Raw genomic sequence first — 12,240 nt, forward strand, 5'->3', positions numbered from 1 at the left:
TGTTGCCTAGTAGTCGTTTGGAGCTGCAAAATTATTTCCTCTTCTTTCTTTCTCTCGGATGAGCTGCAAAATTATTTGGTACCTGTTATTGTTGCCTAGTACTTATTTAGTACAAATTTGGACATGTTTACGTCCACACGAACATAATAGATATTTTGAGCCGCTGGGGCGAAATGCATACCAATTTTTTGATCACACACAAACTGCTCTGGGTGCTGGAGATGCCCTTACCCGTCTGGAGCTGCAAAATGGTTTCCTTTTTTTTTCCTCTCTTGGATGAGCTGCAAAATTGTTTCTTTTCTGGTCGTCCGGTTGAATCTGGAACAGTGCTCAGCCGCAAATGTCAGATCGACTTTTGCCGTGCGCTCTGTATCTACCAAGTACCAGGTGGGGGACGTACCAAGTGCGGTAGAGAACTAGAGATGCTGCCAAGAAAACACGAGCTCGTACCGCGTGCCGGTGTGTAATCTACTGATCCAGTAGCAGACGCGGCTGGAGAGCAGCGAGCGGGCTGTCAGCCTGTCACGGATGTGGAGCGCGCTATAGATGGCCAAAACGGAACAGCTCGGATGTTTTTGACACGGGCGTCAATGTCCAACAGTAGGTTGGTCGATAGGCGCACTTTGTATCCAGCATGTGGGATGCGGCCAAGATTGCACCAACGCGTTTGAGACATGGTTACACTTGACATGCAGCTGCCAAGATGAAATCTAGCGCGATTGGACCTGGACCTGATTAACAAAACCAGGTTTTCTCCACCTGCGGATCACGACATTCTTGTGGAATGGAAAATGACATTACATCCCACTTAGTTATCAAACCAAACACACCCTAAACAAATGTACTGCATGTTTCTGAGGCCCAACAATGCATTGCCGGGTAACCACGCCTAGAGTAGTTGTCTACTCCACGGTCTCCATCTAGGGGTCTTCCCAGAATCCAGACATCCTCAAGGTCCATGCAGTTCTTTGCTCAGACCTCCCTCACTAGGATCGACATTCATCTCTGAAACCGCTAGGATTACAGCATCAAGGTTCAAGGATCTTCGCTCCCACTTCTTCATGTATCAGCTCCCTCGACTATTGGCATTCCTGTGAAACCCAATTACATGCTAAATTAGCCATCCCCGTCATTTGTGTGAATTCCCATTTTAACTGAAACCAACAATTGTACATGATCCTTACCAGTTACCTCGTGCCTTCCGAACAAGCATGTGATCAAAGGGTGTGGTCTTTTCAAGAGGCCTTCCATATAGTCGTAAAGGCCTAGTCTGTTTGTGCAAACAGAATTCTTAAGGTCAGGACACACACCCATGCTAAAGAAAGCCATATATCATGAATCTGCAGCCCTGGCCACAGCGACAGCAAAACTGTACAGGCATTCACACTAGGCACTCAGGTTTACCTTGTAATCTTGGTGTAGCCCTCTTTCTGTCTGTAACATCTACTCTAATTAGTTCCTTCATCTTTTCTGCAGTGTACGCTACGATCTTGGGAACCAAGCCCGTCACCAAGCCGGGATCTACGAAATCCACCCACTCGAAGTAGAAGATCTGGTCACATAATCATGGATTAGTACTTTAAAAAAGGGTTGTCCAGTCTAGACCCAAATCCAAGTGCCAGTCCCAAAGCAGTTTACGCGCATTCATTCAAAACGACCACTCAGTCCTCATGCTGCAAAAGGACGCACCTCAAAATAGTAAGCGCTAACTATGCATGCTATTAGATGAGCACCATGGGTGTGGATGCCGACCTTCCTAATTGACTCTAATGATATGAATGAATATAGTTAAACATCACAAACTTAATCTATAAAAAGACCAGAGAACTAGTTTCTTACCCCTTTCCAGATACTGGAAAATGGTGATGTGTAACGAATGAAACAGGTGAGAGCGGGACCATCTCCGCGTGAGGATAAGAGAGTATACATTGTCTCGACATCCAACCTCGGAAGGTACTCATAGTGACTGCATGCCGACGTGAGAGGGCCAAAAGTGCAGGACTACGGATAATGTTTCCTATGCCAGCCATTCCAAATCAACTCAACCCTGCAACGATGCAAATAATGTGACTCAGTGACTGACAGAACAAAAGAGGGACATCGGTCTCACGATACTAAAAAGGAAAAATTGCAGCTAGCAATGTTATGGACTGCATGGTGGAATTATCAAAAGGTTACAAGAGTCAGGATATACAAATTGTGCCGCCAGACTTCGGCTAGAATATACAGCCTGAATCTAGCCACGTCTCCTGGCACTTCACATAGTTTGGATTTTGATTGATTTTTTTTTCTAAGGGAAAAAGGAGAAGACAGATTCAAAATCTTTTTTCTTCGGACATTCCAAAACACAAAATACCTCCTTGTATTCGCACTTTCAAATGAGAGTGAAATAAATTCGACTTTCATATAGTATCTTAATAGAATTCCATGTAATGATCAATGTGTTTTACCAAAATACTACATATGCTCATTGTTGCTAGCCGTTTTAGACATCCACACAGTTCCCATGCCTTTGCCATTACCTATGCACAGGTGTCTAATACTAATTATGTGCTCCATAACCGTTCCATGGTTTATGCGGTAGGAAGCTAATTGTTTAAATTTCTGCCAGCCCGTGTCCCAACAAGGTGTACAAGCATGTACTCCCTCCATTCGAAAATAAGTGTCGCATATTTATCTAAATTCGCATGAATTTACACAGTAAAATGTGCATAGATACATATGAATCTAAGAAAAAATTGCTGACCATTGGATAGTACCACTATGAACAACAAACATGTCATTAAGTGAAACATGGAGTGTACGCAGGTCTTATATCCTTACTGCATGACACCAATTCTGAGATTGACAATAGTTTAGTACCTTTAGCTCAACTTCTCCATTCCATGATTTCCACCAATTGGTGGTTATTCCGGCTCCCATTTGGTAACTCAATCCTTCAAGACTTGAATTGCTTCTTCATGTGCAGCTATTTGACATAAAAATAAAGCATCTATTGAACATTGGAAGTGGAAATAGAAGCACAGAAAAGTATAGCAATTTGTAACTCGTGACACTAAAGTGTGTACATCATAACTTAACATGAATGGGTCAAACAAAATACTCCCTCCGCTCGATAATAACTGTCATGGTTTTAGTTTAGAGGGTTAATTCTACTAACATAATTTAGGCACATAGCATATGTTCTATTGCATGTTGAAGTGAACAAGAGAAACCAGGTACTACATGGAAACAAAAGTACGGACCAAATTCCAAGCATCAAACAGATCAACAGCTACAGTACTGATTAGATTAGCATATGACACCTCACTACCATCGCCGTCTTTATTTTTCATCACTAAACCGCGTATACCATTTTCCATCAGTAAACCGTGTATACCTTTAGCCATATAGACCAACCGATCTTCTAACAACTTTTTCAAAGACTGCTGATGATAAATCATTCAGGTGAGGCAACAAAACAAAATCATTGAGACTGAGGAGAGCCCTCTAAGATGTCAAACCTTGGTTTCCATAGTGCTGCTCAATTTTTCTTTCATGATTTTTTCCTTGCCCTCAACTTCCAACAATTTCTGCAGAGCTAAAGAGTAGTTGTCTAAATAGAAATTCAAAATATTGTCTAAATAGAAATTCAAAATAACGATTGCACTCCGTTAGCTGCTGCTCATTACCCAAGGTGAGGAGGTCATTCTTGTCATACAGCTCTAAACATATAACACGTACCCAACCTTACCGGAGAGAGGAAATCAAACAAAACAAAACGAGCAGAACAAGAATTACTACGACAGTATTGACGACACCAGACACCAGAGGTTAGATCTAGAAAATGCTTTGCACCCACCTAGTTATCGTGCAGAAGGCACAAAAGAAAATTAAATGACGCAGTGGGCAGTCAAAGAGTGTACAGTGAAGCATCTTTGGAAATACAGGAACTTCCAACCAAACATGAATAAATTAGAGCTACTGCAAGATCTAGATGTTGATATATGTCACTAGGAAAACCAGTTAGCTGGAGCAAAGTATTGTGCAGACACATGGACAGTGTAGGTATTGAGAATTGAGAATTTGAATAAGATAAATCAACTATCCAAAGGCTTACCATAATGCGCCAAATTGTGTGCTCATCAAAATTAATTTTAATTGAAACTATGTCTGCCTTCCCCGCACAAATTTCCTGGGAGTGTTTATATTAATATTCATCACCCGCAAGAACTATCAAAAATGTTCAAGAGGTACACATGGTGGTATGCAGGTTGAGCATTTAATATGGCCAACTAGGAAGTACCGTATAAGCATCAAGATGTGCAAATAGTGTAAATTGAGCAGAATGCCACACACATCCAAAACGTTACCGGTTAATATGCTTGTTTTGCCTGATTTTTCCTCACCGGCTGTATTGAACATGTAATCAATGTTAGTTCATTAAGAAAGTAATAATGACCTTTTTTTCTTATAACAAGCAAGCACAAAGCTGTGTACGCAGTTAATTCATAAAGTAGAACCCTATAATGTTGAACTTAAAATATGCTTGTAGCTTATTTCCTTGATAGCTGGACCAAGGTACAGTATTTAGCTACTGATACCTGAATAGCTTGTAGCTTATTTCTGGCTTCTGTATTCTTAGACAGAAAAGCTAATTTCAATGCTTCACCAAGCGAAGAACTAATATCTTTGGGCAAGTTGAAACCCCCCATGATTTTCTCCACATCGCTGCAAACGGCAAGTTCATCATCACGTACCCAGGCAGATGCTTCTTTTAATTTGTCGCCCAAGCGAACAACTTCTTCCACCTGAACAAGAAGAAAACATTACTGTTTCACATATGTTGAAATACCGACGAAAAATATAGACGAAGAGGAGATTTTTTTTATATTTGACTTACCTCCTCTCTGGATAGCGAATTCTTTGAGAATTCACCAGCATTACGTGTGTCACCCTCACTGTCCTCTTCGGAAATATTCCCAAAAGTCTGGGCAACAAGCCATGTCAGCCTTTGTTTCAAAAAATCATGAGACAACTAATTCAACTCACGAAACTATTTTTACGAGCCATAGGACCCACCGCATTAGGAATTGTTCGGTTTCCATTGATCTTGTTCACATTCTGCCCACACAGACGGGCAAGTGCTTCTTGCATGGCTCGAGCTAGTCCATCCACCCGGTTGTTCTCCCTTACGGAAAACTGGATCCTCTCGGACATAGGTGGCTCCAGCTTTCCCCTCAGGTCTGCAACTACGACCCACTGAAGTTCTCCTCCAGGCTGATCATTGACTTGTCCTCCAAAGAACTCGGGGTGCGGGCGCTCGAGAAACTCAGCTAAGGCCTCCAAGTCCCTCTCAAAGATCAGGCTTCCTCCGTTGCCTGCGTGATGGTCGCACCTCTCTATGTATGCATCAAGTTCATCTTCAGTGACCGACCAACTTTTCCTGGAATCAAGGTTAAACAAAGCAGGTGCAGGCAATCGAACTAGCCTCTCGGATTTAATTACTCTCCACTTTTTCTTGAAAAAGGTTATTTCATAGGACAGGTTATTCAAATTAGACCAATTAGAAACAAAGTCATGTTTTATCATGGAAACAATATCAAGTTTCTCTATAGAGAGCTGAACATCAAGAGAGTGAGGTTCTACACCATGCATAGCTAGCAAACGAGAGGCAATGAGACCTCCACAAATTCCTCCTTTATCACGGTTAGTAGCAAGCCTAAAAGCTATCAAAGCACCCAAATTATAAGTTCTATCACGTTGCAATGCAGCAGCTAAGAAAACCAAGTCATGGATGGATAACTTATTTGCATTTTTTCAAGCAAGAACGCACTTGGTGATAAAGTAAGCAAAATAGCGAATAGATGGGAGTTGAATATTCTCATGATGTAAATATTCTCATGACATGGAAAAGTGCTTAGGCAATTCATAATAAGATACATGCAAATAAGATCATCCAATAGCTATGTCAATCATGGAAAGGTACCAACGAATTAATAATAAGCATCATGAATCATGTCTATCAGCAGGATTGCAATATTCATAAAAGGATATGATAAAATGGTATCTCGCTTGCCCGTATTTGAATAGCAAAACATAAATGCTCAGGCACCTCTAAAGTTCATAGAAAGACTAGAAATAGAGATTCTCAAAGATAAAAGCATCAAAGTTATACCACAGTCAATCATATTTTGAGACAAGCATATTATACTAAGAATGACAGTTGTGCTCTCAAGAAAGTGCTCAAAGAAAGGATGGAGACACAACATAAAAGTAAAAGATTGGCCCTTCGCAGAGGGAAGCAGGGATTAACATGCGCTAGAGCTTTTCATTTTTTTTAAACAGGAGTAAAATTATTTTGAGAGGTGTTTGTTGTTGTCAACGAATGGTAATGGGTACACCAACTACCTCGCCAACCAGACTTTCAAGAGCGGCTCCCATGAAGGACGTTATCTCTACCAGCAAGGTAGATCATCCCTCTTCACTTTTGTTTACACACGTATTTTAGTTTATTATGGGTGACACTCCCCCCAACCTTTGCTTACACAAGCCATGGCTAACCGAATCTTCGGGTGCCTTCCATCAATCTCATACCATGGAGGAGAGTCTATTTGCAAAATTAAGTTGCTTACTGATGAATCAGAGCAAAACATGTGAAGAGAATTATTAATGAAGTTTGATTAATTGGGGCTGGGAACCCCGTTGCCAGCTCTTTTTGCAAAATTATTGGATAAGCGGATGTGCCACTAGTCCATTATGAAAGTCTGTCAAAAGTAAATGACAAGGTTGAAAGATGAACACCACATACTTCCTCATGAGCTATAAAACATTGACACAAACTGAGAAGCTTTTTGAAGGTTTAAAGGTAGCGCATGAGAATTTACTTGGAATGGTTTGAAATGCCATGCATAGGTATTTATGGTGGACACTTTGGAACAACTTGGTTTTCAGGGGTTTGGAAGCACGAGCAGTGTTCCCGCTCAGTACAAGTGAAGGCTAGCAATAGACTGGGGAGCGACAATCAAGAGAGCAGTAACTGTCATAATCATGCTTGCGGCAAAATAAATTAACGGAGGCATAAAAGTGATACAAGAACTCTGAAGCGAAGTAAATCATCGAGGCTTAATTGACTTTTGTTCAGTCATATGCATGCGTGAGCATGTGCCAAGTCAATTCAAATGAATTATTCAGAGGAGGATACCACAATGTCATACCTATTTATGAATAAAACAATGCAAGCAAACATCTATGACATGCTACTCATATTAATAAGTTGGAGCTAAACATGAGAGATCATGAACTACTAGGCTTCCTTAAATGACATATACCTCACATGAACCAACTAAGCATGCTCACATGGATGAGTATATGTACAAAAATGAAAGCAAATAGAGTTCATACCAGCCTCTCACCATAGTCGAATTGTCGTAGATCGTCATTATTTCCTTTCACTTGTGTAGCTTGGATAATATGAAATGAAAACCACGCTCCCGCCACCGAAGACCATTGAACTCATAATGAACTTTACAAAACCAATGAACAACAGAAAATATTTTTGGTGTTTTCGAATTGGAAACAAGAACAAAAGGAAGCAAGCAAACAAAGCAAAATCTTTTTGGATTTTCTTATAGCAAACCAACGATAGCAAATAAAGCAAAATAAAAGCAAGAAACCAAAATAAACAAATGGTGAAGAGAAACAACAGAAATATTTTTGGTCTTTTTGTGTTTTAGGAAAGAAACAAAGAAAAAACAAGAAAATGAAAACTAGAAGAGTCGCATAAACACAAAGCAGCAGGAATTCGTCAAACTTGACAGCAGTGCAGTAATCGATTTTTAAGAAATTCTTCCGCTGCCCAGCTCGAAAAGTGTTCAACTAATGAAAGTTAGATAACAACCTGGGGAATATGCACAAAAATTGGCTTCGCAAAATAACGTTCTGGCTGGTTTTAAGAATTTTTTTGGTAACAGCCCAGAATCTGTTTTCAGGCAGCACTTCCCCAAATATCATCCCCCTCTTATTAGAAAACCACTTAAAGAAGCTAAACAAGTATATACAAGTATCCAGCAACCATAATATGCAAAGAATGAGTGATGCCGGTATACCTCCCCCCAAGCTTAGGCTTTTGGCCTAAGTGGAGTTCAATCCCATCGAGCCCATGAGGTAGTATCTCCGTAGTACGACGAAGATGGATCATATTCCGGGTATGTGCTAGAAGAAGCACCCGGGTACGTGACGGTGTAGTCGTAGGAGGGCTCGGCGTCCTCGGAGTCATGCTGCTGGTGGAAGTCTTGTATCTTCATATGTTCCTCCACCTCCTCCTTAGTGCGCGACCATGGTTCCCTGTCAATATTGAACAAACCCGGCTGGGGAAGAGGGATTTCCTTCTCATCCCCGTCAGCAAACAACATTCTATAGACCATGTTATCTAAAGTGGAATCAGTGGTAACAAAATGATGGCTTTTTATAGCAGCAATATCAAGCCTCCTAGGGGTTAATGGCACATCATTAGGATCAAGAGGAAGTCCTAGATGTGTTAAAACGCGCAATGCAATAGTTCCTCCAAAAATAGGCCCCCTGTTAGACAGGCGGCGAGCAATAAGAGAACCAAGATGATAAGATGTCCGTCCAGTAAGCGCAATATTCAAGAAAGCAAGATGGTAGCTAGAAATATTGCTAGTGTTCTTCCTACCAAGAATGCTAGTGGCAATGTAATACGCAAAATATTTAATGGCGGGGAGTTGAATGTTCCTTATCTTGCCACGCTGAATGGTGCGACAATCATCATTGGTGATCCCTCGATAGAGCTCCAACAAGTCCCGGGGGTTGTCACCAATCCTCCTTGCTGTACCTACAGGGGCAATATCCAATGCACAACAAAATTCTTCCAATTCCATAGTAACAGGATTACCATAGATCTTGAATGCAACTGTCGGCTCATATTGCGTGTTGTGGAACTTGAAGCTCTCGACGAAGATTTTGGTGAGCATGTAGTATTGCTCCCTTTCATCTCCCACGTAGGTGGCTAAGCCCGCCCTATTGACAAGGGTGAAGAAATCATCCAATATCCCTGCATTTGTCAGAAAATCATAACATGGGAAGGATGAAGCATTAGGAGCCCCATTGTCCTCCTCGAGCGCGAAGCTAGGCGCGATGATATCCTCATTGTACGATCGCCTAAATCGGGTGGAGGTCCTAGAAGGCCTCCCGGTGCTGGTTGTTCCTCTCTTGAACAATTCTCCAAAGTTGAACTTCTTCATCTTTCTTTTCTGAAATTTTTCAACAAGTGATATAAAATTTGATTTGGTGACATATAATCAAGGGGAACTACTATAGGAACTTGCTAGAGTACTAATCATGCATCAAAACTAGTTTCTACAACTTAGAACAAGCATGCAAGCTCACTAAACATGTTACCTACAGCAGCAAAATATTCAAGATATACTCAACCAAATAAAATTCTACTTGGATAATCGGAGGAGTCACATACCGGAAAGCTATCTAGCTACCGATTATTTCAGCTCTCGACCGTCTGCCGAATTGCAGACAGGCTCCATCTCTTTCCTCGCTCTCACGCCTCCACATCATAAAACATCTGACATGGCACCTCTTACAGACAGCTGACGGTGGACTACTGTACATGCCCTAAGTACTAACTATGCATTCTAGAAGATGAGCACCACGGGCGCTGATGCTGACTTTCCTAGTTGGCTCTAATGATATGAATGAATACAGTTAAACATCACAAACTTAATCTATAAAAAGACCAGAGAAGTAGTTTCTTACCATCTTTCCTATGTCATTCATTCCAAATAAGGTCAACCCTGTAATTATGCAAATATTGAAGGTATAAGAAAGGAATTGTAATTATGCTATTGTCTCATCCTTAGATGTATAAATTTTCCCACAAAGGTCTAACAACTTACATGGCTTTCTATCGGGAGGTTTTTTCCTCTTCATCTTGGCCTCTTGGGAGCTGCTTTGGTCCTTGGAAATGCAAAGGCGAGCTCCTACTGAATTGTGGTCCTGCTCATGCAGAAGCAACATGGGGACTTCTTAGTGTTCTAAAGCTTCCGTACTGGTTCATGTTTATATTCTTTTGTACAACAGATTTATGTAAGAACTTCTTCCACTATGATGTTGCACAAGTGTTGGCAAAGAACAAATATATACTTAATACACAATTAGTAGAGCTCAAGGTAGTGCATGGTGCTATCATGGCCAACTTAAATATACACCAAAACTTTTGAAGACAGATTTTCCATGTGTATTCACAAGCAAGAAATAAGGACAGTTTACATTCTAAATGGACAGTAAATGCACTAGACCACAAAGACCGTTCTCTCTCATCGCTCTTTACTTATTTCGAATCACAGTTCTGATCCACATGGTTTTTGAGTCGCGACTCAAAAGTGAGTCGCCGAGGCTGCGACTCAGTGTATAGTCGACCAAAGTCGCTGTATAGTCGCAAGTCACCGTTATTTTGGGAAAATGATTTGGCGACTATACAACGACTATTCAGTGACTCAAAAACCATGGATCCAAGAATACAAGTAGTTTGGTCGTTGTAGAATTTATAAGGGAGTGCTCTTCTCCCACAAAAGAAGCTCACATGTGGGTGGACCGGTGGAGTAAGAACGAGATTTTTTCAAGATTTTAAATGAATAAAAAGTACTCACAGAAGAAGTAATAGAATAATTATCTCCAGTTAATATTTTACATCATTTTGTTCTTCCGTACAAAGCTCCCCGAATAGGCTTACTGTCCACTGTGATTAATGTAATTAGTAAAGAACATGAATGCTACTCCATTTGGGCACATAACATAGCAGTGCCTATAACTATGGATCTATCGAAGTCCTACAAAGCCTCTCCGGGGAGAGTACTTAAAAGCTCATGCGACATTACATGCCTAATTACGAGTTAAAGATACATCTACACTGCACCATAAAAAGGCAAAACAAATCTGTGCATCTCGTAGGTTTTACCTTGATCTACAACTTTTTCAGTTACTTCTCCTGAGAATACCGGCTCCAACTGCTCCAAAATGCCACTCCAAGACGATATTCTTTTCCTTAAATCAGCGCAGTACACATACTTAAGACTTAATGAAACAAACGAATACAACATGCCCGTAATAAGAAAAAAAAACAATCATCTGAAAGATCTCACCTTGATCTACAATTTCTTCTACTGCTTCGTGTCCTGAATCGAACTCCTAAAGGATCAAAACAGGGCTCCAAATAACTAGTTGTTGCTTTGTTCTTCCTGGGAGAGAGAGAGAGAGCAGCCAGCGTGAGAGAAAAAATGAGCTGAGGCTGCTCCTACACGCTCCTGGCTTTAAAGGAGGAAAGCAGCAGCACTGTAGCACTGCTCCTACAGCCAGTAGCACTGCTCCTACAGCCAGGGCCTACTGACGCAGTATAACTGTAGCAGACGCGACTAGAGAGCGGCAGGCAGGGGGTGCAGGAGCAAGCGGTCTGAAGAGCAGGGGGAGGATCGACCAAATATGCATTTGGGGCACGAGTTCACTAGAGCCCTTTATTTCAAAATTTTGAAAATAACATTTTGAAGTTTTTAAAAAATCTGAAAAAAATGTATGTATAGGTAATCATGTATATCTCAAGCATGCAATATCTCAATCTGAAAAACGATGTATTATGTATGGGCTACACAAAAAAAGACAACATCTGACAAGGTTTGAAGGTGAACTGTTCACACATCTAGATCTACAATTTTCTCTTTTTATGTAGAGTACAATACAGCGTATCTCGGATTGAGAATTTGCACACTTGAAGTATACCTCATTGCCCATATATACACATTTTTTTACAATTTTTTCAAACTTCAAAAATACAAAGGCCTCCAGTGAGCCGGGGAGCCATATTGACGCATGGCCGGAAAAGAATAGCGACACGGGCGTCACTGTCGCACCAACGCTTTTGATACAGTACATGATTAGACTGGGCAGCTGCCGAGATGAAATCTAGCGCTACTGACATCTATGCACGGGAGGTTTTCTCCACTTGCAGATCGCTAAAAACTGAACACCTTTGGTTAATTTGGTCGCTTGTGGGTAATAAGGTAGTAGTTGATGAAATCAGAGTAAAGCAAGTGAGCAACGATCAGAATTATTAGCAACGACGAACAGTCATCTTTATTTTCTGATTTACCGAGCAGTAGTCTTACTATGTGTTATGGACAGGCTGAGGAGACAGTGAGGCAGTTCAATTTCAACATCAGCTCAATCAAAAAAATG

The 12,240-nt window shown here is 40.9% G+C and overlaps 1 protein-coding gene across 38 annotated transcripts; it reads right to left on the bottom strand.

Moving 5' to 3' along the window:
- Positions 1–696: 696 nt before the first annotated feature.
- Positions 697–11,360, bottom strand: LOC127305832 (uncharacterized). 38 transcript variants are annotated; one of them, XM_051336385.2, is made up of 15 exons: positions 11,154–11,350; positions 10,970–11,055; positions 9,909–10,008; positions 9,769–9,806; positions 5,062–9,251; positions 4,883–4,969; positions 4,740–4,790; positions 4,353–4,391; positions 4,100–4,174; positions 3,504–3,572; positions 2,863–2,968; positions 1,840–2,047; positions 1,405–1,552; positions 1,185–1,270; positions 697–1,091 (listed from the first exon to the last, which is right to left on the bottom strand). In XM_051336385.2, the coding sequence occupies exons 3-5, from the start codon at positions 9,940–9,942 to the stop codon at positions 8,124–8,126; spliced, it is 1,200 nt and encodes a 399-aa protein (XP_051192345.1). In that variant the 5' UTR covers positions 9,943–10,008; positions 10,970–11,055; positions 11,154–11,350; the 3' UTR covers positions 697–1,091; positions 1,185–1,270; positions 1,405–1,552; positions 1,840–2,047; positions 2,863–2,968; positions 3,504–3,572; positions 4,100–4,174; positions 4,353–4,391; positions 4,740–4,790; positions 4,883–4,969; positions 5,062–8,123. The 38 variants fall into 38 exon arrangements, with proteins under 38 accessions (XP_051192345.1, XP_051192341.1, XP_051192338.1 ...); XM_051336381.2 differs by having other exon boundaries at positions 3,504–3,580; XM_051336378.2 differs by having other exon boundaries at positions 4,584–4,790.
- Between the last annotated feature and the right edge of the window lie 880 nt (positions 11,361–12,240).

This window comes from Lolium perenne, chromosome 6, assembly GCF_019359855.2.
Source record: "Lolium perenne isolate Kyuss_39 chromosome 6, Kyuss_2.0, whole genome shotgun sequence".
NCBI classification, from domain to species: Eukaryota; Viridiplantae; Streptophyta; class Magnoliopsida; order Poales; family Poaceae; genus Lolium; species Lolium perenne.